General features: G+C 29.9%; 1 protein-coding gene across 2 annotated transcripts; it reads left to right on the top strand.

Moving 5' to 3' along the window:
• The first annotated feature begins 118 nt into the window (after positions 1 to 118).
• Positions 119 to 21,723, top strand: LOC142333836 (uncharacterized). Of its 2 annotated transcripts, XM_075381393.1 has the most exons (6): positions 119 to 210; positions 6,553 to 6,705; positions 8,353 to 8,481; positions 13,610 to 13,744; positions 16,994 to 17,105; positions 20,910 to 21,723. In XM_075381393.1, the coding sequence occupies exons 2-6, from the start codon at positions 6,556 to 6,558 to the stop codon at positions 21,011 to 21,013; spliced, it is 630 nt and encodes a 209-aa protein (XP_075237508.1). In that variant the 5' UTR covers positions 119 to 210; positions 6,553 to 6,555; the 3' UTR covers positions 21,014 to 21,723. The 2 variants fall into 2 exon arrangements, with proteins under 2 accessions (XP_075237508.1, XP_075237507.1); XM_075381392.1 differs by having other exon boundaries at positions 16,994 to 21,723.
• The last annotated feature ends 1,157 nt before the right edge of the window (positions 21,724 to 22,880 follow it).

Raw genomic sequence — 22,880 nt, 5'->3', positions numbered from 1 at the left:
AAGTGAAAAATTGTTTATTAAGTCTGCTGTATAATAACGAATAAATAAATATATATTTTTCCAACATACATCATAGATTGAAGTAAAAAATTGCATGTGTTGGCATCATTGATCAACACGCCTACTATTTGTGTGACAGGGTTATTACTTAAAGATCTATATCCTAATTTCAGTATTATTTATTGTTTGGGTTCTCATTTGTTTATCTAAGTAAGTAATTTTAAATTATTCTAATATAAATTAATAGAATTTAATTTTGATTTTTTTTTTAATAGAAAAATCGATAGTGTGGACTTTATCTTGTGATGTAAAATCGTTAATTTAAGCAAGGTCAAAAAATTTCAATATAATTTGTTGACACATTATTATTATTAATTTGTAAATAGTAATTTTCTTCATATTGAACTGGAATTACAATACTTATTTCGTATTTATTATTTTCCAGTACTCTCTTTTTCTCTCTAGCCTGTGGAACCACTGTACGGATTACTTCAGAGGATGCGTGAAAATGTTGTATGAACGTAAATGAAGTTTAGTCTTGTTCAGTGTAAAGTCGACCATTTCTGAGATGTGTAGTTAATTGAAACCCAACCACCAAAGAACACCGGTATCCACGATTCATTTTCAAACCTGTGTGAAAGTAACTGCCCTTACTAGGATTTGAACTTAAGAACTCGACTTCGAAATCAGCTGATTTGCGATGACGAGTTTAACCACTAGACCAACCCTGTGGGTTATTTTCTGATACTAATAAAAAAGAAATTTGATAGTTGACAGTTTTGTAATAGACTGTTGAAGCTTTCAAGTTGTAATTAATCGAAAACACATCAGGTTGATGATAACTTATAGCAAATGTAAATTTTTTGATATGTGTCAGGTAAAACTAACTAAAATAAACAGAGGTTAGTTACAAAAAACTGTTGTGACTCTCAACAAATGAAAAAATTTGTAATTCAAGCTCTCAGAAGTCTATAATTCACATTTAATGTTCATACTCATGAGAATCTTCATTCATTTAAGCAGATTATAGTCCTTTTGTAAATATATCACCCCTCAGATTATCTATTAAGAGAATTTGCGTTGAATTGACACAAAGTGTACCCTTTAACTTGATGTCAAGCCAAACCAACCATTTGGTTGCCTCTTTTTCAGCAACATATTCAACTTCCAAGAAAGAGTGATCCACATTTCTGTAATTTACTTTTCCACACAACTGGTCTACCACAATATTTTAAGTTCCACTGGTCGATCTTCGAGTGACTTTGTCATTAACTTAATCGACATTACTGTACGCTTCAATTTGTCTGCTGGTTATTTTACCATATCTAATGCCATCTTCAGAAATAGATTTCAGATATCTAAAGTTCTTTTTACCAAATTAAAATGGGTCTTTATTGTTGGACCCTGTGCTTCAGAAGCAGTATTCAAGGCAAAACTTAAGTCTGGTGTTGTGCCTAAAACTAAACAATTTTAAGTTTCCAGCCATTTCCCTGTAATGTTCTCCATTGGAGATTAGAGGAGAGTCCAAGAAAGTTCAAGTGATAAAAATAAAGGTTTACAGTTGCTAAACCCATCTATTTTTGTAGAATTAGCTTTGCATATACAGACTGGTCCATCTCTAAAAATTTGCCAATTACAGTAATCTTTATCCCAAGATAAAATGTTCCACTTCATGAGATTTTAATTCAAATCAAGAATTTAACTTTGTAATTAGGCTTATGATCTTTGAAGAAGGATTTATAAGACCGTCATCAACATGAAAAATTACCACAATTTTTGTACTGTGATACGTGCAAGGATCAGTCTTGTTTTCTTGTAGACCACACTGCTATAAGAAGCCTGTTAGGTATTTATACCAACATTTTGAAGCTTGTTTAAGGCCATATGAACTTTTTCATAATTTGTTCACTTTTTTTGTTCAATCTTATATGCTTGATGTTATCACATGAACACATTCTTGTTTAGTTTTCCATTGAGGAAATCTTCACATCAAAAACAGCTTTAAATTCAAAGCTAAAAATGTGACTGTATTTAAGCTGGAAACGGGGATGAATGTCAAAATAACCAATCACTGGATGTTGACTATAGCCCTTAGCAACTAGTCTTGCTTTATATTTAATGATGTCATTCGAATCAGTGTTCACAGCTAACACCCATCCACCCTTGACAATCTGGAGGGTTTTTCTCTAGCTGCCATGTTTGATTCTGATGAAGAGAATGGATTTATTTCTTCATCTATCACTTTCTTCAATTCAGAAGCTGTCACTGTGCAAACCTCTTTATAATTTGAAGGTGTTTCATGGAAAAGGAAAAATACTCTTCCTCTTGATACCTGGAAGGTTTCTTTATTTGTCCCTGGTTAATTAAATGGTATTTATATTCATTATCTCTTACTGCATGAGGAATCAAATTTTCATCTGTTGATTCTTCTTCAGGAATCAACTCATCTTCTAGTTGTTAGATTTTTCTGTAAGGTCTTTACTTGGTATGTTAGAAAAATTATGAGTTAGATTCATGTAATGTTTCCAGTCTGAACTTAATATCCCTGCAGACAGCATTTTACTTTGTTCAAAAACTAAATTCTATAACCGTAGTCTGCATATCCAACTATATACCCTTTTCATCATTTTCCATAAAATTTTCTTCCTTTCTGGTCTGTAATCCAAGCAAAACATTCAGTTTCAAAAATTCTTGATTGATATTCACTTCTCTTTCAGAAACAACTCAATAGGGCCCTTTCTTTCACTTTTCATCGGTGCTGTTGTATTTAATGTATATGTAGCAGAAAGGACTGTGCACTTCATGCTTCACCTATGAGTGATTTGGGTAGATGGGAGTGCAGAAAGCAACCAGGATCTTGCAACGCAACCACGATCTTGCCATCTCACAAATGATTATGTTTTCTCTCTCAGCTACACCAGATTGTTGTGTAATATAAGATGCCATCATAGAATGCCTGAGACCAATTCTTGAGTGTATTTCTGAACACTCGTATTATCATATTCCTTGCCGCTGCCAGTGGGAAGCACTTCCAATTCTAGTCTAGCTTGTGTTTCAATAATAATTTCAATTCATTTCAATAAAATAAGTCCAATTCTACTTCACTTCAGCCTTTCTCAAAATGTAAATTGTTCTGAAACTTGTATGATCATATTTAAAAGTAAATAGTGTCTGTGATTGTAAATATAATTTACCTCTATGGTAACATAGACATCAGCTTACACCAGTTCATTAGCCAAAAATAACCTTTTTTATCTTTTACCAAATGACATTGTATGATTTTTCCCAGACACAGCCTTTACAGAATTCACTGTCACATCAAATTTCAATTCCACGGTCGTTCAGAAATAATTATATGTATTTCATATTTTGATGTCCCAATCTTTAGTTCTTGCAACAAACCAGGCTTTTCTGAGACAGCATAAGCTTTCTCAGTAGAAGGGGAAATAACCATGACAGCTAATCTCATCTAATGTTTTGCCTAAGTGTGTCATTTTCATTTGAACTTCATTGTATGTGGCAAGATGAGTGACAGATTTGTTTTAATTTCAACCATACTTTGCGGGCAACGATGCAACTAGCTACCCTTAAAAGAGAGTTCTGTTTAAAGAAAGAATAGTTCTTTTCTTTGTTCCATTTACTTTTGTTCCATCTACCAGTTTCTTCTGATAATCAACACTTCCAGTCTCAGGCTTCATAAGGATTCCATTGACAACTTGAAAAATTTATCTTGCTCCAAACATGTCTCCACAGTAATATGTCTATAAGTTTTTTTAATTTTCATTGAAATAAAAGTCTCGTCTATAGATCCCCAACTTGATGTAGAAGAAACAACACCACATTGCTTGATAACCCAAAACTCATAATTTGGAAAAACCCAACCCTCATGTCTATTTTCCATCTAACGTTTTAATAACCGAAATCTGCTCGTCATGCTACTATATCACAAAAACTTATTAAAATAAATGGAGATTGGTTACAAAAAAACTATTTATTTTGACACAGGAGCAAAAACACAAAAACAAAAACATTTCCACATTAAACTAAATACATATGCTTACTTAATAATATCACAAACTATCGATTCTATTAAAAAGCCTCTGAAATCAAATACCATTATACAAAAATTAGAATTATAAGTAATATATGAAACTGGTATATAAAACATATGAATATTGTACATAAATATTAATATTCCTTTACAATTAGTTCTTCTTGTTAATTAGTTTTTAAGATGTAACAGGTAATTTGTTGTTATAAATGATAATTGAATAAATGTATGTCTGCTAAAGTGAGTGCTACCATCTCCGTAACGGTGCTAGGAGACTTAATGGGTTGGTCACTTGGCTTTAATTAAAAGTTTACTTATTAAATCTAAAATTTACTATAAAATTTGAAATGTATAACATGCTTGTAAGCAAAGTGTAACATGATGTAGAATGAAGATGTCAGGAAACAAAATGTACACATAAATATTACGAATCTGTTTCACAAACAGGACAAATATTATAAATAGAAGTTCCATAAACTTGTGGTTATTGGAATTTATATATCTAAACAAGCTTGCATTGTTTGTTTCTTTTTTTTATTCTATTTAATCCGATTAATGGTAAATTAGTATTTTTTCCCCATTTTCGGTAACTGTTACTATTGTGGACATGTTAAAAAAAAATATTTATTCTAAAATGGGATGTATCAATTATAAAAAGTTTTGAGAGATCACTTGAATTGATTATAAATATGAAAACTTCACCTAACAAGGGGTGGGCAGGCAGTCAGTCTGCTTACAATGGAATTTATTAATACCCTTTTTGTATAGTAATCAGAGGGGGTTCTTCCATTAAATACAAAATGACGGCTTTCAACTTGGCATCGGATAATTAAACATGTTTGAATGATTTAAGTAACTTATTTGCATATTTTCAACCACAGCAGCGTTTTCAATCATTGTGGTTTTAGCATACCTGTTCCCCGAATTCATCTTTCCAAAGTTTCAAATGTTTTATGATCTGGTATTCTTTGATCTGGATAATTTTTCCAGTATTCATACCTAGCACCCATAACATCTTTATTTACTTTACCATAAATTAACAACATATCCATCAACTCTCCAAATGAAAACAAATTTGTGGTATTACCCATTATGAATGAATGACTGACCCGACAATAACAGCACAAATACTCAAATGAATATTCAAATGCTAGACACTAAACTTAATTGTTGATAAGCTGTTATTGCCAACCTATGAAAAAATAAAAATTTTTGATTTGTTTTAAAAGGATGTTTTTCAAATTTACCTTTATAATTTTCAGCATTTATATGTAAATTGTTCTGTTAAAACTTGTATCACTTTTTCGACCTGTTAGTGTGTTCTCTTTGTAATTAAATTTGAATTTTTCAAATATGTGTTTAATTTTAATCGATGTTATTTACATCAATTTTCTCAGAATTAAATTCTGTACAAAGTTAATAGAAATTTTTCTTTGTTTTTGGTAGATTAACAAAATTATTTTACGAATCTAAAAAAAGTTTTATTTTTTTACAAACATTTTTGTGTTTTACCGTGTTTTTCTTCAAATCTAAGTGAGATAGAGGTCTAGGATTATTTTTATTTACTTTCTTAGATCAGAAAATCTAATTAAACCACAAATTTAACCCCCAATTTCTACTTAAAAATTTTAGTATAGTTTAATTTTACAGAGGGAGCTAAATATTTCATGATTCATGAGCTGAAACTCTCTAATGAAACTTTTTATAGTTTATATGAACTTTTTTCTTATTTTAGACTATAGAATCATCTCTTCTCGAGAGAATGTTAGCAATTTGGAATCGCCTGTATAGTGAGGTTCATTTACTTAACAGTTCTAGGTTTTAGCAGTTCTTGTAATTTGCCACTTGTTATGACACTTAATCAGTCACAAAAGCAAAATTCAAATATAGAATAATATAACAAGATGTTAAAAACTTCATTTAAATAATTTTGATGTTTATCATGTTTAATTACATTAAAACAGAATGTAAACTTAACTGCATTTATTGTTTCACACATATACAAACAGTCGGATTCATCATCTCATCACTTCTGCCAGAATGAAATTTTTGGAAAGCTAAGGATTGTACAGCTAACTGTGAGGCTGTGACTACACTTCCAATATAAAAAGAATTCTGTTACAAGCCCTATAAGGTTCACAATGCCTTCTTGTAAGGATATCCATATGAGTGATATGTAGTTCATATGACCTCCAATTCAAAGAATCACTCAGTCAAAGGCCGTGTCACATGGCCTCACAGATAAATGTGAGCTACATATGGCACCCATTACAATCAGTGTGTTAATATTATTCGTCTGTTGTTATCTCTTTCGTTAAGAAGAAAGCTTGTTTCAATATCAAATATAACCTCGTTCAAGTCACTATAAAACATAAACCAAGAACAATCATTATGGAATTACAAGAGAGGTGTTTATGAACAGTCTTTTTTATATATGTATTTTTTCTTTTTATGGATATTTATTTTAATTTTAGTATCTGCTTTTTTGAATTTTTTTACAGATAATGAATGGGCCTATAAATAATACTTTTATTAATGAAACTGTGCATCTTAATAAAAATATTAAATTAGAGACTGAACAGGATAATGTAGCAGAAATGATATGTTTTTTTTTACCACATCAGATGACTGAAACTGATACATCATCCGAGCATGTAAGTTTTTTAATTTTTTTTTTATGTTTGGCCGACTGAGGTCCATGAAAGCAATATTTTGCTTTCATTTTTCTTTCTGATATGTATTTTCTTAACTGGTTTTCCAACACTTTGTCATTCTATTACTTTATTTTTGCCTTCTCTCTTCTGATCAAATGTTTTTTTCTCCCTCGCTTTTAAATTCTTAAAATCTTTACTAGTTTTCTGAACATTGTTCTGTATTGTACTGTCTTCTTCAAATATTTTTATTTCATTTAGAAACACTAAAATCTATTATTTCCATTTTTTTTTTTTTTTGCTGTAAATCTGGTTGAAGATCTGTTTTACAATGGAATGTGACATTTTCTCTTTCACTGAATTTGTAAATATCTATTACTCCTTAATTTGCATCTATCTTGTATTACTAGTCCTAGGATTTTTCTCAGACTTCTCATACTTTCTTTTTTTTTTTTCATTGGATTTATTTATATCTGATTGCAAATTTAGGATGCATCTGATGCAAACAGGTCTTCTGCTTTGATTACCAAATTTTAGTGCCTGATATTGATGTCTATAGAGATGTTCTTTTTGTTGAAAATATCTTTTGTTGGTAGGGTAGTTTTATTTTTCTCATTCTTGCTTGATTGGCTTCTTTATCTAAACCATTAATTTTGATTTTACTCCCATATATTTAAATTTATTCTTTATGATTTTTCCATATTTCGTCTTTAGGAACTTGAGGGAATCTTGGTTGGTCATGAATTCTGCCTTTTTGAAAGAAAATTTTAGCCGTATTTACCCTGCAATTTATTTTAGGGAGTTTATTGTTCTGCTGACTTTTTGAGGTTCTCCAAAAAAAAAATTGTAATGTCATCAACAAAGGCTAAGCAGTTAGTTCCAATTCCTTTCAATTTCAGACCCAGTTTTATTTAGTAGTGTATTTCATGATTCTCTAATTCTGCTGCCATCAAGCTATTACCTGCTACCTTGTTTTTTTAATTTCTGAATGACTTTTTCTATTTTTATTTAATTATATGGTTTGGATTTTTCATTTTTGACGTTGCTGGATTTTGGAATTGAAATCATACCTCGGGTTTTTGGTAGTTTAATAATTTTTCCAAGTACTTGTTAGAATTTTCCAGTTGTCTTTGTTGTTAAGGCCTAATTGTCCATTTTTGTCCTAAAGCAAAGGCTGGGTGATTGGTATTTGGTAAGTGTGGTAAATATTAAAATTTATTTATTTAATTTAATAATGTGAATAGCGGATAATTAAACTAATGTAATTTATAAATATTAGCAAAACTGGAGAACTCAAATGTACGCCTTGTCTTACTCTAGATCTAACATAAATAGGCTTAGAGATAAAATTACCGCAACAGTTTAAAAAATTATTTGATTGTAAAAGATGACAATTTGTAGAAAAATTTGTAAGGTGAGAAGCAGCATTTTTTACCATTAAATTTGGATGATAACATTTAGCAAAAGAATCATTTTCTAGGTTTTCCCCATACCTGGCACTAAAGCCACCTAATAATAGTTTAACTGTGGTTCGACTTAATGTGTATGGTAAGTGAATTAGAAATGTAATTTATTTTTATTTTCTAAATTATACAAAAAAGTTATAAAATATTTTGCTGTGTAGCATTCATTTTTTGTTTTTTATTACAGGAAGTAGATTTACTACAGCTGAAAGAGGAACCGCTTGATATTAATAATGGTAACATTGAAAAAGATCCTTTAGCGATTGAAGAGACCAGTGCGGTTAAATCAGAAAATTTTAAAGTTGAAAATAAAGTGGTAAGGGTGTATTACATATTGGCTACTGTGGAACACCAATTATCCAGATGGACCTTTGCAAGGCCAAATCTGAATAATAGAAAAGGATATTTTAAAAGTTTTTATCATTTATATTGCGCATATCATTCTCATGTTTAACGGTTAACACAACAGTAAAACTAAATAAATGGTATTTCAGTAAAATTAAAAAAAATTTGGAACATACATATGTACAATGTAAATGTAAATTGTACAATGGAAAATTGGCATCCCACTGTATTATTTTTTCATTATAATTACCTAATATGTAATTTTTGTTCATTTAACACATATATATATATTTATTTATTTATCCCATCAGGCTGTGTGGTTAATGTATTTTCCAAATCTATGTTTTAACAGCTGATTTTTGAAGTTGAATGTTCTCAGGTTCAAATCCTGGTAAAAGTTAGTTGCTTTTTTATGAACTTAAAAGCTAAAGAGTGGATACCATTATACTTTGGTGGTTCATTTAACCACACTTCTTAGGAATGATCAGCCTGAGTCTGTACAAGACTACACTTTTGCGTCCTAGATATCAACATCATCTTGTGAACTAAGTTGACATGATGATGACTGAAGGATGTGAATATACATGTTTCTGTGTATATTTTTATCACTGTAAAAAAACACGTATGATACAAATTAACACTTTAGATTAAAAACTGCTATAAATTATTTTTTTATGAAAATAGTCCAAATATTTTTGAATTTAGACAGTCAGAGTTCAAGATCACACGATCACACAATAACAACAAAATTCACATTTGCCAATTTACAGAACTGTTACTATATTTTAATTTAAAACTAGTTAATCTTTTCTTTTTTTAAATGAGTTTTTAATGTTTTTGTAATATGATAATGTTTTGAGAAATATATTTGTTTTCCTTCTTAGTGTGGAAATTTCTAAAAGAAGGGACAGCGCAAAGACCAAAATCATTTTCACAGCAATATCATGATATCTTTCTTATGTTGTTTGCAAAATAAACAACATATATTCTTACTGGTGTAGGTTTTTTTTTCTATATCTGGAATATATGACGGGAAATGTCATTCATGGCGTCTGAGATGATCGTCTCCTATTCAACAATTTGCTCAATAAGGGCTTTTCTGAATTGAAGAGGAGTATACTTGCCACCACTTTTCTTTTATAAAGGTAGAGTGTTGAATAAAGTTATATTTAAAAGTTGGCAGAACTGTTTTTATACCACACTTTTACTGATTTTCTTTTGAGTAGGAATATGCTCTGCATTTGAACCGCTCTATTAACTCCATCTTTAAAATTATTATAATCACTAACAATATTTTGAACCATTGCCTTCTTTACTTTCCATACTAGTTCTGCCCAATCTAATTGTTCAGTTTTCATACAAGCCATTTATCTTGACACTTCATCATTTTTTTCCTCCTTATCACTCACACACACACACATACACTGCATGAATTTAATTTTTATTTAATTTGTTTTGCAGTATATTTTTTGGAATACCGTGCCTGTATTTTTTGACAGTATCCACTGAGTTTGTATTTCGCTCGCTCAAAGCCAGAGCAAGTTCAGGGCTGCAATAATAATTGTCTGTGAGTACAGCAACGGTTTGTCTAACAGGTTACTAGATTCTAAAAGAGTCATGATAATAGTGGTGTAGTCATGATTTGGATTATTGCAATTTGTGTGTGCACGTGCATAAACTATCAGGCTATTATAAATATAGCCTGTTTCTGACTCTGAAATAACAGAGTGTTCCATTTTATTCTTATAAACTGAATAAAGCTTAGCCTACCTCCGCAGCAGTAAACTTTCATCAACCACAAATTTTTTTTCATATTATTAAATTTTTTATTTCTCTGAATCTGTTTTTAAGGTGCTCAGTCAATAATCGGTTTTATTTTTTGGAGATGGGCTAGTTTTATTATCGTCAGTAAAACACAGGAAACATGACAGTAGTTTGTCCCTTTTATGGGGTAAAATTTTTTCCAAATCCATGAATAGAACGGGGCTTGTTTGTATAAATGTCTTTCGATTTGTGGCTTCCAACAAATTCCTCATAGCATATATACAACTAGAAACAAAAGCATCTCATCAATATCAGTTGGCGGTTTCCACAGGTGAAACCTCAAAAACTGGTTAGTATTTTTTTTTTTTTAAGAAAATTTTGACATAAAGATTAGTCTGCTTCATTAAAACTATTTATCATATCATATCAACTAATTTATCAGTTAAAAATAACCAGAATAAAGAATATATATATTGTTACAGTCATAAATTGGGAAGTTTGTTCCTGGAGTACCTATAAATATTTGAGCTTTGCAAAGCTTTGTAGTCACATCATAAGTAAGCCATTCGAAGACTAATGTTTTGTCTTTTTTTTTACCAGTAGATGTTAGAGTTCTTTTACCTATCTGATCAGGAGGCTGTAAATTATGTTCTTCATCATGTTCGCCACCTGTAATATCTCTCAGAAAATGAGAATCACTATCAGCTTAATCATTTAAAAGTTCAATTACATCACTGTCATTTACTCGTGATGATCATGCTATATTGAACTAATAAATATCACTTACATTATCTAATTGTTATATCAGTAACATTGTAAAACACTAGTAAGTAATTCAAATAATAACAAGAAGGTAGTTACTCACATAAAAAATTACTGAAGGGAGATTGTAGTAAACAACTCTGTTAGTTATTATTTATGTACATCACATCCTCAGACACAAACAGTTGGAAGTATAAATATTACTGAAAATTACATGAAAATAATAGCAAAATTATGAAAGCAATAAATAACACAAAGAAATAAAACTAACTGAAATGCAACTTATGGAACAACAAAAACAATGAAAAAAAATACATAGTAACAGCTGATCATAACGATACAAAACAAGACATATAGAATAGGGAAAATACGCTACTAGCACTTCACCATTAAATTATAGTAAAAATGGAAATAGACTTGCACACATTACAGTACCTCATAAAACAGGTGAATTTATATTGACAAATTATGTCGTCAGTAGCTCTTTTCAGCAAAAAAGTGGTTGATGAATTATTCCAAGAGAAATTTTTATCAGGGTAGTGACGAATTATTTTGCCAGAAACCGGTAAGAGGGTTAAATAACTGTATTAATATCAATGGTGTCAAGTTTACATGATTTATGTTTGGTTGAATTGTAGTTTTAATCTCCGCTTGTTCAATTAAATTTCTTTTATGTACTTGTTATTTCAATTTTTCTGTTTCTTTTTCTATCCTATCTTCATAATTTTCCGATATTTTATATTTTTTTCTTTTGTCCAGGTAAAAAATATTTATTTCACGGTTTTTTTTTCCTGGAAATGTGAGATATTTTGAAACTCTTTCTTGGAGTAAATATTCTTTGTAGTCTTCATGTATTATTTTCATTTCTTCTTTAAATCTTTCAGTTTGTCCGGTTCAGGGGTTATTAGTTTTTAGATTTTTAAAGAGTGTAAATACCCTGTTAGGGTTCATTCTTTGTAGCTAACGCAGAAGGCGATTCTTCTTTTTTTGATTAAATCCGATATTTTCTCCATGTTCATGTAAAGTTCATTATGTGTCTTCTTTTCTGTCTTTGATGGGCTGTAAGACTTTTCTTTTGAGTATTCTTTGTGTTTTTTTTTTTTTTGAATTTATCGATTAGAAATTTATTGTCAAATGTCAGACGTTCAGCTTCTGATCATATGACTACACATAGTGCCTTAGTTTAGCAATCAGTTTTTACTTCGGGTGTTCTTAGTTAATTGATAGGCTAGTTCCATTTTACTGATTTTTAACTTAATGGCTTTTTTTTCAGATATGTTGACTTCAATCATTTCTCCTGGGTGTTTGAATATTTCAGTTTCGTTAATTTCCTGTAAGCTGTATTAATTTTTAAACAGCTGATTATATATCTATAAGAAATTTTTTAGAGTTACATGGTAATATAGTAATAATCATTAAGAAATTTAGAAAAATATGGTGTATATTTGTTATTCTGAATAATATTCATAATTTATACACACTTTAACAAAGATAGAAAAATTATGCAAAATATAAAAATATTAGATAGCATTTTATAATCATTTACTATTTATTAATCTTTATTTCTACAGTAACAACAGGCTTACAGTTACTGATAGATGGTATTGAATTTTTTAGCTTATGGAACATGATGTGCGTGACTGGGATTCAAACCCAGTAACTCCTGATGAAAGATTGAGATGTTGCAACTCTGCCGCAGAGATTGGCAGGAAACAATGACTATGATAATAAAACAGTTACAATCATTTATTCTTGTCCTGTATGCTGACTGGTAGGGATTGATTTTTTTTTACTGTCGGTAGCAAGAATACAGGTATGAAACGTTTATTATGCCTATATATATTCCTGTATAAGGTATATCAAATCTTGACACTCCCTCCAAAAGTCAGTTCGGGTTTTTGAGATACAAAATTGGAATGTTAGATCATTATCTAATGCTTACATTATGAAAATTTGATCTTTGCTAAAAAAATTGTCACTTATTCTTAAAAGATAACAATATATCCTCTAAACTGAACTAGACAACAGTACTGCTTTCATTTAACTTAACACAATACTTCATCTTACAAGAAAGGGCTTATTGTACTTCTGATTTCTGAACTATTTGAAAAATCTTCCCATTCCCATCAGTTTATTTAAAATACATTAAATAATTTTCTTTTTACGGAAATAACATTCCTCTGTTGATAAATTTTTAAATAATACTAATTACAAGAAAAAGGACAATTCATCTGCAGTTTGGTCAAAATGTATATAAATATTTGCTCAAAAATAATTTCCATTAGCGCCCTCTGAATTGTGAATTATCTTTTTGTAATTTTTTATGTTTTTATATTTACCTCAACATTGTTTCATGTGTTTTGTATAAACAATTAATATATACTTTAATCACATCTATTTTTTATCTTATAATTTTTTTTTGTATTAATATTTTATTTATTTTATGATGATGTGATATATATAATATTAAGTTGTCAGAATAAAAAAAATTATTTATTGAATATTAGTTTCTATATTTTGTTAGGGTTTTGCTATATATATATATATATATATATATTATTTTGTTTTTTAAGGAATCTGAGATCTCATTGAATGACGAAGTTTCATCACAGCTTAATTGTAATATAAAAACCAGTGAACTTCAAATACATGATAAGTATTTACACACAGTGAAGATAGAAGAAGAGATAGGATTTTATCAGAGTCATGTAAGTTGTATTATTATTATTATGTATTGCAACAAACATGATTTGTCTTGTGAGTTTCATTGCTGTGTATATATGTATATTTAGTTCTGTTTAATTAATACAGACTTATTTAGGTACCATCGGGTTGGTCTAGTGGTGAACACGTCTTCCCAAATCAGCTGATTTGGAAGTCGAGAGTTACAGCGTTCAAGCCTTAGTAAAGCCAGTTATTTTTACACGGATTTGAATACTAGATCGTGGATACCGGTGTTCTTTGGTGGTCGGGTTTCAATTAACCACACATCTCAGGAATGGTCCAACTGAGAATGTACAAGACTACACTTCATTTACACTCATACATATCATCCTCATTCATCCTCTGAAGTATTATCTAAACGGTAGTTACCGGAGGCTAAACAGGAAAAAAAAGAAAGACTTATTTAGGTGTGTGCGAATGATAAATGGTTAATGTGTGAGGGAAAAGGTGTTGTTTTGAAATTTCAGTGATAATTAAAATGTGTTTATTTTAACTTGTTGAAAGAGTTTACGTTTTAGTATGTTCTAGGTGATTTGTTATTAATTGCATTTGGTTGTCATATTTCAATATTTTTCTGGCAAGCGATTTAAAACCGACTCGATACAGATTAAACACATTTATGACAAAGTTTTATTTATGAAATGAAAATAAAATAAAATTTAATTCTGTATTTACATTAGGAAAACTTAATATTTACCAAATTTTTCAAAACATATTCAATGTGAGCACCCTGTGCAGTTGATGTGGCAATGCTAAAGTAATTATATTGAGAGTCGCCTGATTCAAAATGTTGTCAATGACCTTAGTTTTTTATTGTGAACGTTTGCCTTCAGTTATGGATAGTATAGTAGTTCGATTTATAAACTATAATCCTTTAAATAACCTAAAGGAAAAAAATTGCGCTTAGATAAATCTGGGGAACAATTAGGCTACTATCCTCTACTCACAGTAAAAGTTGCGTGAAAGTGTGCTAATGAATTGTTTTATGTGCAACAGATTGTTTCTTCATCTTGTTGGAATTAGCTGTAGTTTTTTCACAATCTGTCTGTTAATCAATAGTAGAATTCTTTGAAAATTGCACAGAACACTTTTGTATTGACAGTACAGTAAAAAAAGGTTGCCTCCCCCCCCCACCGTCGATCATTATACGATTACCAGGGCAGCACACTGTACACTGATTTTCTCATCATGAAAACTCAAACATATGAGAATTTTCATTCACTACCCTAGATAAATGAAACCGTGCTTCATTTGACAAAAAATATAATATCGGATCTATCTGTTTTTGAGAACCTATCTTCATTAATTGAGATGTTTCAGTTTGTTCTCATAAGTTGTTACGTGGTACAATTAAAATCGTGAAGAATTTTAAAGAAATATGTGCATTTTACTCTGCTCATTGTGATAACTAATTTATAAATCTTTTGGACAGACAGAATTTCTTTGAATATCGGCTGTGACTTCTGGATTCTTAATGGAAGGTCATCTATTTCATTTCATAATTTGAAATCAACCCCCATTGTATGCCATTTTGTAACCAAATTGTATATGCTACTCTTTGCTGGGATACTGACATTCAGAAATTTTTCGGCAAATATTTTATGTATTCCTTGAAAGGATTCCAAAACACTGAATAGCTTCCACTATAGTTACCTGTTTCTTGATCCATCAATTTTTTTCTTTTTTAAGAAAAACACAACTCCAGGAACAAGATTTATTGCACTGTTGCACGAGTAGTTCACAACTGACAACAGTAGATTAGAGTAGTTACATACATGATCAATAATGATGCTAATAGAAACATTGTTAATGGTGACACTCAAATAACTGCTTTTTCAGTTTGGTTTTTAAGTAGTTCACCCTTTGTATGTGTATATATATATAAATGAAAAAAATATATATATATATATTTACCAAAGACAAAAGTAAAACTTAGCTTTCCACCAACAGTACAGATCCTACAATATTTCTTATTTTCTCAGTGCTTCTCCAATTTTTACATTAATAGCCATTTCAAGGGTTTCTGTCATAATTGGTTAAACTTTTTTTAATTAACCAATGATGAGTGAAACCCTCGAATGCACTGTTAATGAAAAAATTGGAGAAGCAAAGATACAAGATAAAAAATGTTTTTGGATTCTGTACTGTTGGGGGATAGCTAAGACAAAAGTTAACTTTTGTCTTTGATATAATTAGTACTGAGGAAGATTTGAACAAATATAATGAAAAAAGTAATTAATTTTACTAAATTAAATATATATTTACATATTAACGTTTTTGTGGTGCAAAAGGATTAATCAGATATATCAATTTTAATACATTAATGAAAAGGTACACACCATAAAAGTGCTAATTTGTAAGAATTTAAAAAAGTAAGCAGTAAGTGTAATTTTTATTTTATTTATTATTCTCTAATCCTAATCTTATATATTAATAGTATAGAATTATATTATTGTAATTATATATTGCAAATAAGTTTGCTTAGTTTGATCATATATATATATATACTGTAATCTACAGGGTGTCAGGACTAAAAATATCCAAAAGTACAGCTTATAAGAGAACCATTTAATATAATTTAATAATTTTTTTTTAATAAACACAGCAACTAGTTTTAATGTAGGTTATTTTGCTTGGGGTTTTATTACAAGTTGTAACAAACAAAAGTTTGAGATTTGGATGATTTAAAACAAAAAATTGTCTTCAGCAGATGGCTAAACAATAATCTAGAGTTAGATTATTGTTTAGCCATTGAAGTTGACTAACCTAACTTCAATGTGTGCACCTTTTATAGCTCGGCAGATGTCTAGACGATAATCTAACTCTCCAGGTTAGATTATTGATACCTTCAACAATTTTTTGTTTTAAGTCATTCAGATCTCAAATTTTTGTTCATTATAACCTTTAATAAAACCCCAAGCAAAAAATTCCAAAGGGGTAAAAAAAAAATTCCATGTGACCTCATCCGATCCAATATCTGGGGAAGCATTGTTCAGCAACATGGTAACATCTCTGTAAAAGTGTGATGGAGCAGCATCGTGTTGGAAACTGATTCCTGCAGGGAACTGAGGAATAGCAACGTTCTCGAGCATGTCAAGGTACATGTCCCTGCAGCAGTGGGTTCCATGAAAAATCAGACCGATGCCATTTTTGTTCCATCATAATCAGACATTGACTTTTGATTTGTCCCTTTCATTTTCAATTGTAATTATTAGTTATTTTTAATTTTACAGGTTACTATCGATAAAGGAACCATCAAAGAAAGTACCAAGAATTGTATTACTTGTAAGAGACACGTAAATAATTCTCTACGTGATGGAGTTATAAAAGAAAAATCCATTGAATGTAAGTGTGCATATGATGATGTAACGACAGAAGAAAATTTAATCGAGAATATAAGTAGTGAAAACAAGTTACCTATCCAGAAAGAAAAGAAGTTGGTTTGTGAATATTGCAATGAAAGATTCAGATGCAAATGTTACCTAAAGAGGGACATTAACTTTCAGGCTAAAGAGAAAAATAATAATAGTAATTTTTGTCAAAAGTCTTTTATTCATGATAATGATTTAAATACGCACCTTGTTATACATAATGCAGAGAAAAGTTATATTTGTAACTTTTGTCAGAAGTCTTTTAGCCATAGTTCTAATTTAAAATTACATTTAAAAATTCATACAAAAGAAAAGAGTTGTGTTTGTAACTTCTGCCAAAAGGTTTTGATTCGTCCTTCTAGTTTAAAGAAACATCTTAATATTCATACAAAAGAGAAAATCTATGTTTGCAACTTTTGTCAAAAGTCATTTAATCGTAAAGAAAATTTAAAGACACACCTTAATATTCATACCAAAGAGAAAAATTATGTTTGTAACTTTTGTCAGAAGTCTTTTAATCAAAGTTCTACTTTAAAATTACATTTAAATATTCATACTAAGGAGAAAAATTATATTTGTAACTTTTGTCAAAAGTCATTTAATTTTGAAAAAAGTTTAAAGACACATCTTAATATTCATTCAAAAGAGAAAAATTATGTTTGTAATTTTTGTCAGAAGTCTTTTAATTCAAGCTTTACTTTAAAATTACATTTAAATATTCATACGAAGGAGAAAACTTATATTTGTACCTTTTGTCAGAAGTCTTTTAATCGAAGTTCTACTTTAAAATTGCATTTAAATATCCACACTAAGGAGAAAAATTATATTTGTAATTTTTGTCAAAAGTCATTTAATTGTAAAGACAGTTTAAAGGCACATCTTAATATTCATACAAAAGAGAAAAATTATATTTGTAACTTTTGTCAAAAGTCTTTTAGTCAAAGTTATAATTTAAAATCACATTTAAATATTCATACTAAAGAGAAAAGTTATGTTTGTAACTTCTGCCAAAAAGTTTTGAACTGTCCTTCTAGTCTAAAGAAACATCTTAATATTCATACAAAAGAGAAAAATTATGTTTGTAACTTTTGTCAGAAGTCTTTTAATCAAAATTCTACTTTAAAATTACATTTAAATATTCATACAAAAGAGAAAAGTTATGTTTGTAATTTCTGCCAAAAGGTTTTTAATCGTCTTTTTAATTTAAAGAAGCATATTAATTTACACACTAAAGAGAAAAACTGTTTGTAACGTTTGTCAAAAATCTTTTAACGAGAGTTATACTTTATAAAGACATTTTAATAATATCCATATTAGAGTTTGACCTTTAAAAATTTTACATTAAGAAATTTGATTAACCTTTAAGAAGTATTCAATTTTAAAAAAAATTAGTAACACCATTCTGGAACATCCTACTTCAAAACAAACAAAATGAGGAAGACCGTTCTGAAACGGCCTAAGTGAACCTTTATTGAAAAGGTATTATTTCAGATGGTACAGGGTACTTTTATTTGTAAGAAATAATGCATTGTTACTATAACCAATGATGAGATTGTTTAGATAGATTTTGACTGCATTGTGCACAGTTGCAGAGGGTGGAGAGTAAATACAACGAGCCAGAGCGATTGAGACAGACTGCATGTGTCAGCTATCACTTGATTCTTGGCACCTGTCATATTTGCTGTTAACTCATATAGGCGCGAAATCTCCTGTTTGTTCATTCAGTCTGCTTCAATACATATAATTGCAACTGAGCCTTGTAATTCTTTCCATTCTATATAGTTCTTATTTTCTTCATATTAAACTTGTAGTCAAGAAAACCCTAAAAAATGAACTCAGCTTCAACGATTACACGGACTGCTTAGATGATGCCGACCATGAAGTATACAATACTCAGTTATGAAGTCAAAATGCAATTCTAAAATTCAGCTTCTGAAATATTCATATTTCATTGCTAGTTCGATTCTCACTTGCCTCAGCACTAGGGTGTTTATCTAGTTCTTATCTCACCCACCATAGCGGTAGGAAGCAAAGATGAAGGCATCCACTAAATATACATGTCATGCAATCAATGTACAGTATAAATACTAGAGCATGACGTCCGATCATTTGATGTACAGCCGACGAGTTATCATATACTACAACAATAACTAGAGTCTATTTCTGACGACGTAACAGATGATTAATTATGTCAGAAATATTATCAAATTTCACCGTTAATTAAAACAAGAAAATATTTATTCGATAAAGGAAGAAAATTTTATGTTTCACTTCTGCAGTTGGTATGATTCATTGTGAATTAAATCAGGCAATATTAAATTATGATGAATGGACTGTCAATATAATACTTATGAACTATAAAAAAAAACTATATTGTATGAAAGTTAGTAAATAAATGGTTGTAACTAAATAATACATTCATTATCTTGTTTATTTAATCATACCTATCTTGAACTACTTATGAGTCTGTTAGTACTTACTAATGGTGTAATGGATGCCGTCATAATGTGCAGCCACACCTCATTTGAGTGCCTGCACATAAAGCTTTTGAACTGCTGACTCGTGGAACCAGTATGGAGGCTGTAACCATATCTGATACAGCTGTGGTTACAGCCAATACCATGGATGAAAGCGGAAACATTAAGGTATTCTTGGTCAACGTACCCTTTATACAACCTATACTGTGTAGACAGTTGTGGCTGGTGTCAGTGTGAAGGTACAATGACAACAGCTGTTGTGACGAGGCAGTCACAGCCGAAATGGATAGACATAAAACTGTAACGTATCCAGACGACAACAAGTCATTGTACAGGTACAGACCCAATCCATTGTTATGGCTGCATGGTGGCAGCAACTGCCGGACCTTCAGCCAAACCACATCATGCTGATAATCTCTGCAATAAACTCAGACCACTAAATCATCAAAACCTTGGCAAAAGGCATCTCTCAGCATTGTTCTTGCCTCAGTCAGGAGCCACCAATGCAAATGTCACATGTAATATTCCCATCGTTGTATTACAACTATTTAAAAACAAAACCAATAAGACCGTCCACGGTAATTTCTTGGTCAGCTCTTTCAATAATACGCCTGGTACCCTGTCTGGGTCTGGGCTCTTTTTTGGGTTGATGTGGGTGATCACCCATTGTTTACCAGTGTTTTTTATTCTCACCAATTTCAATGTTGTCATAGTTCCTAGAAGTCTAATTCTCTTTGTCTGCCCTGATGTCATTTCTTCAATTTGTGAGTATTCGGAAATTATTTTATCAGTCTTACATATTTCTTTAGTGGTCTGCTTGCTTGTTGTAAATTATTTTTGTTTTGTCTTTGTTCCTGAATTCCACACGTTTTCTGTAATCATTGCAGACTACGCCAAGGATAAACTGTATGTATTCATGTGTACTTTCATTCACGAGTTCATCTTTTACAAATATGTGTGATTAAGGCAATTTAAAATTATTCATCATTTATTATGTTAAACAGTCATGTTGTTATTAGTAAAATTAGTGAAATACACAACTAATTGTACTTTATGAATTTGAAATTCAAGATTGGTTTATAAACCATTTTTTCACTCAAGTATAGTCATGCAAGTTGGCTTAGATAAAGGTTATGTTATTATTTTTCATGTGTAGCATATTTTATGTGCTATTAATGCCAACTATTGTTATTATCAAATCTACTTGTAATTAAATACTACTTCAGAATTATAAAAAATATGTGTCACAAGCATTAATGAACATGAATGTGTTGGTTAATAACATTTTATGTACATTTCAGCGTCCTTCAAGAATGTTTCCTATTGTACTCCATTGACTCTTGTAACTGCACAACCTTTTGATGATTTCATTTGGAAAATAACAATTTTAATGAGTCAGTTATAGTCATTTGACAATAATTATTTATAATTTTGTTTCTTTGTTTATTTTAAGTACTAAAATTTGTTATTCAAACTTTTTATATTTCACATAATTTGTATGTTTTAGATTCTTGCTGTTGTTAATAATTTTAATCAATGTTAAATATTGTTTTGCTCAATCAAGTATATTATTTTTACAAATTAGAAAGAAGAAGTAATAATATGAGAATGGCTAAGAAACTCAAATATTTTTCAAGAAAGCTTGAAAATAAAGCTCTTTTTATATGATTACTTCACAATTTGATTATATTGTAATTAACTCCTTTTTATACTGGAATTATTGTAGTTTATTTTTCTAAGTTAATGACATTTGTTCATTGCTAATTTTCATTATTACAGAATATGTCAGTAATACAACAGTTTTCCAGTTACACTATGTACATTGATGTTATGTTTATAAGTATATAATTGTAAAAAAAAGGTGTTTTAAGTTCTCTTGTTTTCAGACTTTGTTAAATTGTAGATTTTCAAAATGATTTATTTTGAAAAATGTATATTTATGTATTTCTCATTTAATATTATATTATAATTCAGCTGATATTTCTTGTATAAGTTCTGTTTAGGATTAAGTAAGTTTATTTTGTAATTTCATTTAATTTTTTTAAGGTTATGATTTAAGAAAAAGTTTAGTTGTTTTTTTTCTAATTAAAGTACAATTTCTTTTGGCAAATACGAGCTATGTGTCATTTTATTTTTGTTAATTTTACCCAACACCCATTGCAATTCATCTATGGAAAATCTTCTCTTGTCGAAATCTATTTAACCACTCGTCGCTTTCTTCAGTAATAGCTTTGTAATCACTTGTGCGACTGATGACATCACTGCAGCAAGTGAATCAGTAGGTCACCTCTCACAAGCAGTACCGTACACCACTACTTATTCGGTAATGTTTTGATACGGTGTGACATGTTATTGTTTATGAATAGTTACTCATTACACCTGAACAATACGAACATTTTTCGTTTAACTTTATGTAAGGTGAATGAATGTATGGATGGTCTGATAGTGAACAATGGTCTAATAAAAATAAAAGTACATGTTTCACCCTCTGAATAAATGTCCCCTTGTTATACTCGATGAAATTCAGATTCTACAAAATACTTTGGAATTCATCTTGACAAGACGCTCACATTTGCAAAACAGTAACAACTTAGTACCAAATTTTGTCAATGGTACTGGATTCTTATTGAAACTGAAAATTATCTCTGAACAAGTTAATTATTTACAAAGTCATCCCTAATCTGATCTGGATTTATGGCAGCCAGTTAGTGGTAATGTTAACAAAAAACAGCATAATTATATTACATTTTCAATACAAAGTATTACACACCACTGAATAGTCTTTGTATATTACAAATAACAATCCACATGACACAATACACCAAAAATCATAAAAGAAATTTCAATGTATTAATCAAAACTAAATAATTATGCAAATGTTCTTACAGTTAACCTTTTAAATCACATTTGACACGCATTCTAGCGACTTAAAAATTTTTCTTCTAAGAGAAGTATGAGGTAAACAGGAGATATGTATCATATTTGGCTAGATGAGTGGTAGATTTGTTTTGTTTCAACCAAAACTAATGGTGCTATTAGATGTCATCCCAGCTAGCATGGATTTGCTGAGCTGAACTATGCGTTGAACAGAGGGGCAACCATTGCCGTTGAGCAACTGCTTTGAAGAAATGTTTGCAGATTTATCAAGTAACTGTTTTGATATTAATAATTTTTAGGAAAAAACCAAAAAGTATGTGATTTTTATTATTTTAAAACTATTTTTTATTATTTTTTTCTTTTATTGTTAAGATTTCTATTTTTAAACAACATTA

This window comes from Lycorma delicatula, chromosome 13 (genome assembly GCF_047948215.1).
Source record: "Lycorma delicatula isolate Av1 chromosome 13, ASM4794821v1, whole genome shotgun sequence".
NCBI classification, from domain to species: domain Eukaryota; kingdom Metazoa; phylum Arthropoda; class Insecta; order Hemiptera; family Fulgoridae; genus Lycorma; species Lycorma delicatula.
This window is presented reverse-complemented; position numbering and strand designations above follow the sequence as displayed.

Excerpts from the sequence above, each read along its gene's own strand:
- LOC142333836 (XM_075381392.1), top strand. The coding sequence starts at position 6,556 with ATGAATGGGCCTATAAATAATACTTTTATTAATGAAACTGTGCATCTT. Across the intron at positions 6,706-8,352 it reads CTGATACATCATCCGAGCAT|GAAGTAGATTTACTACAGCT; the intron begins GTAAGTTTTTTA and ends TTTTTATTACAG. Across the intron at positions 13,745-16,993 it reads TAGGATTTTATCAGAGTCAT|GTTACTATCGATAAAGGAAC; the intron begins GTAAGTTGTATT and ends TTAATTTTACAG.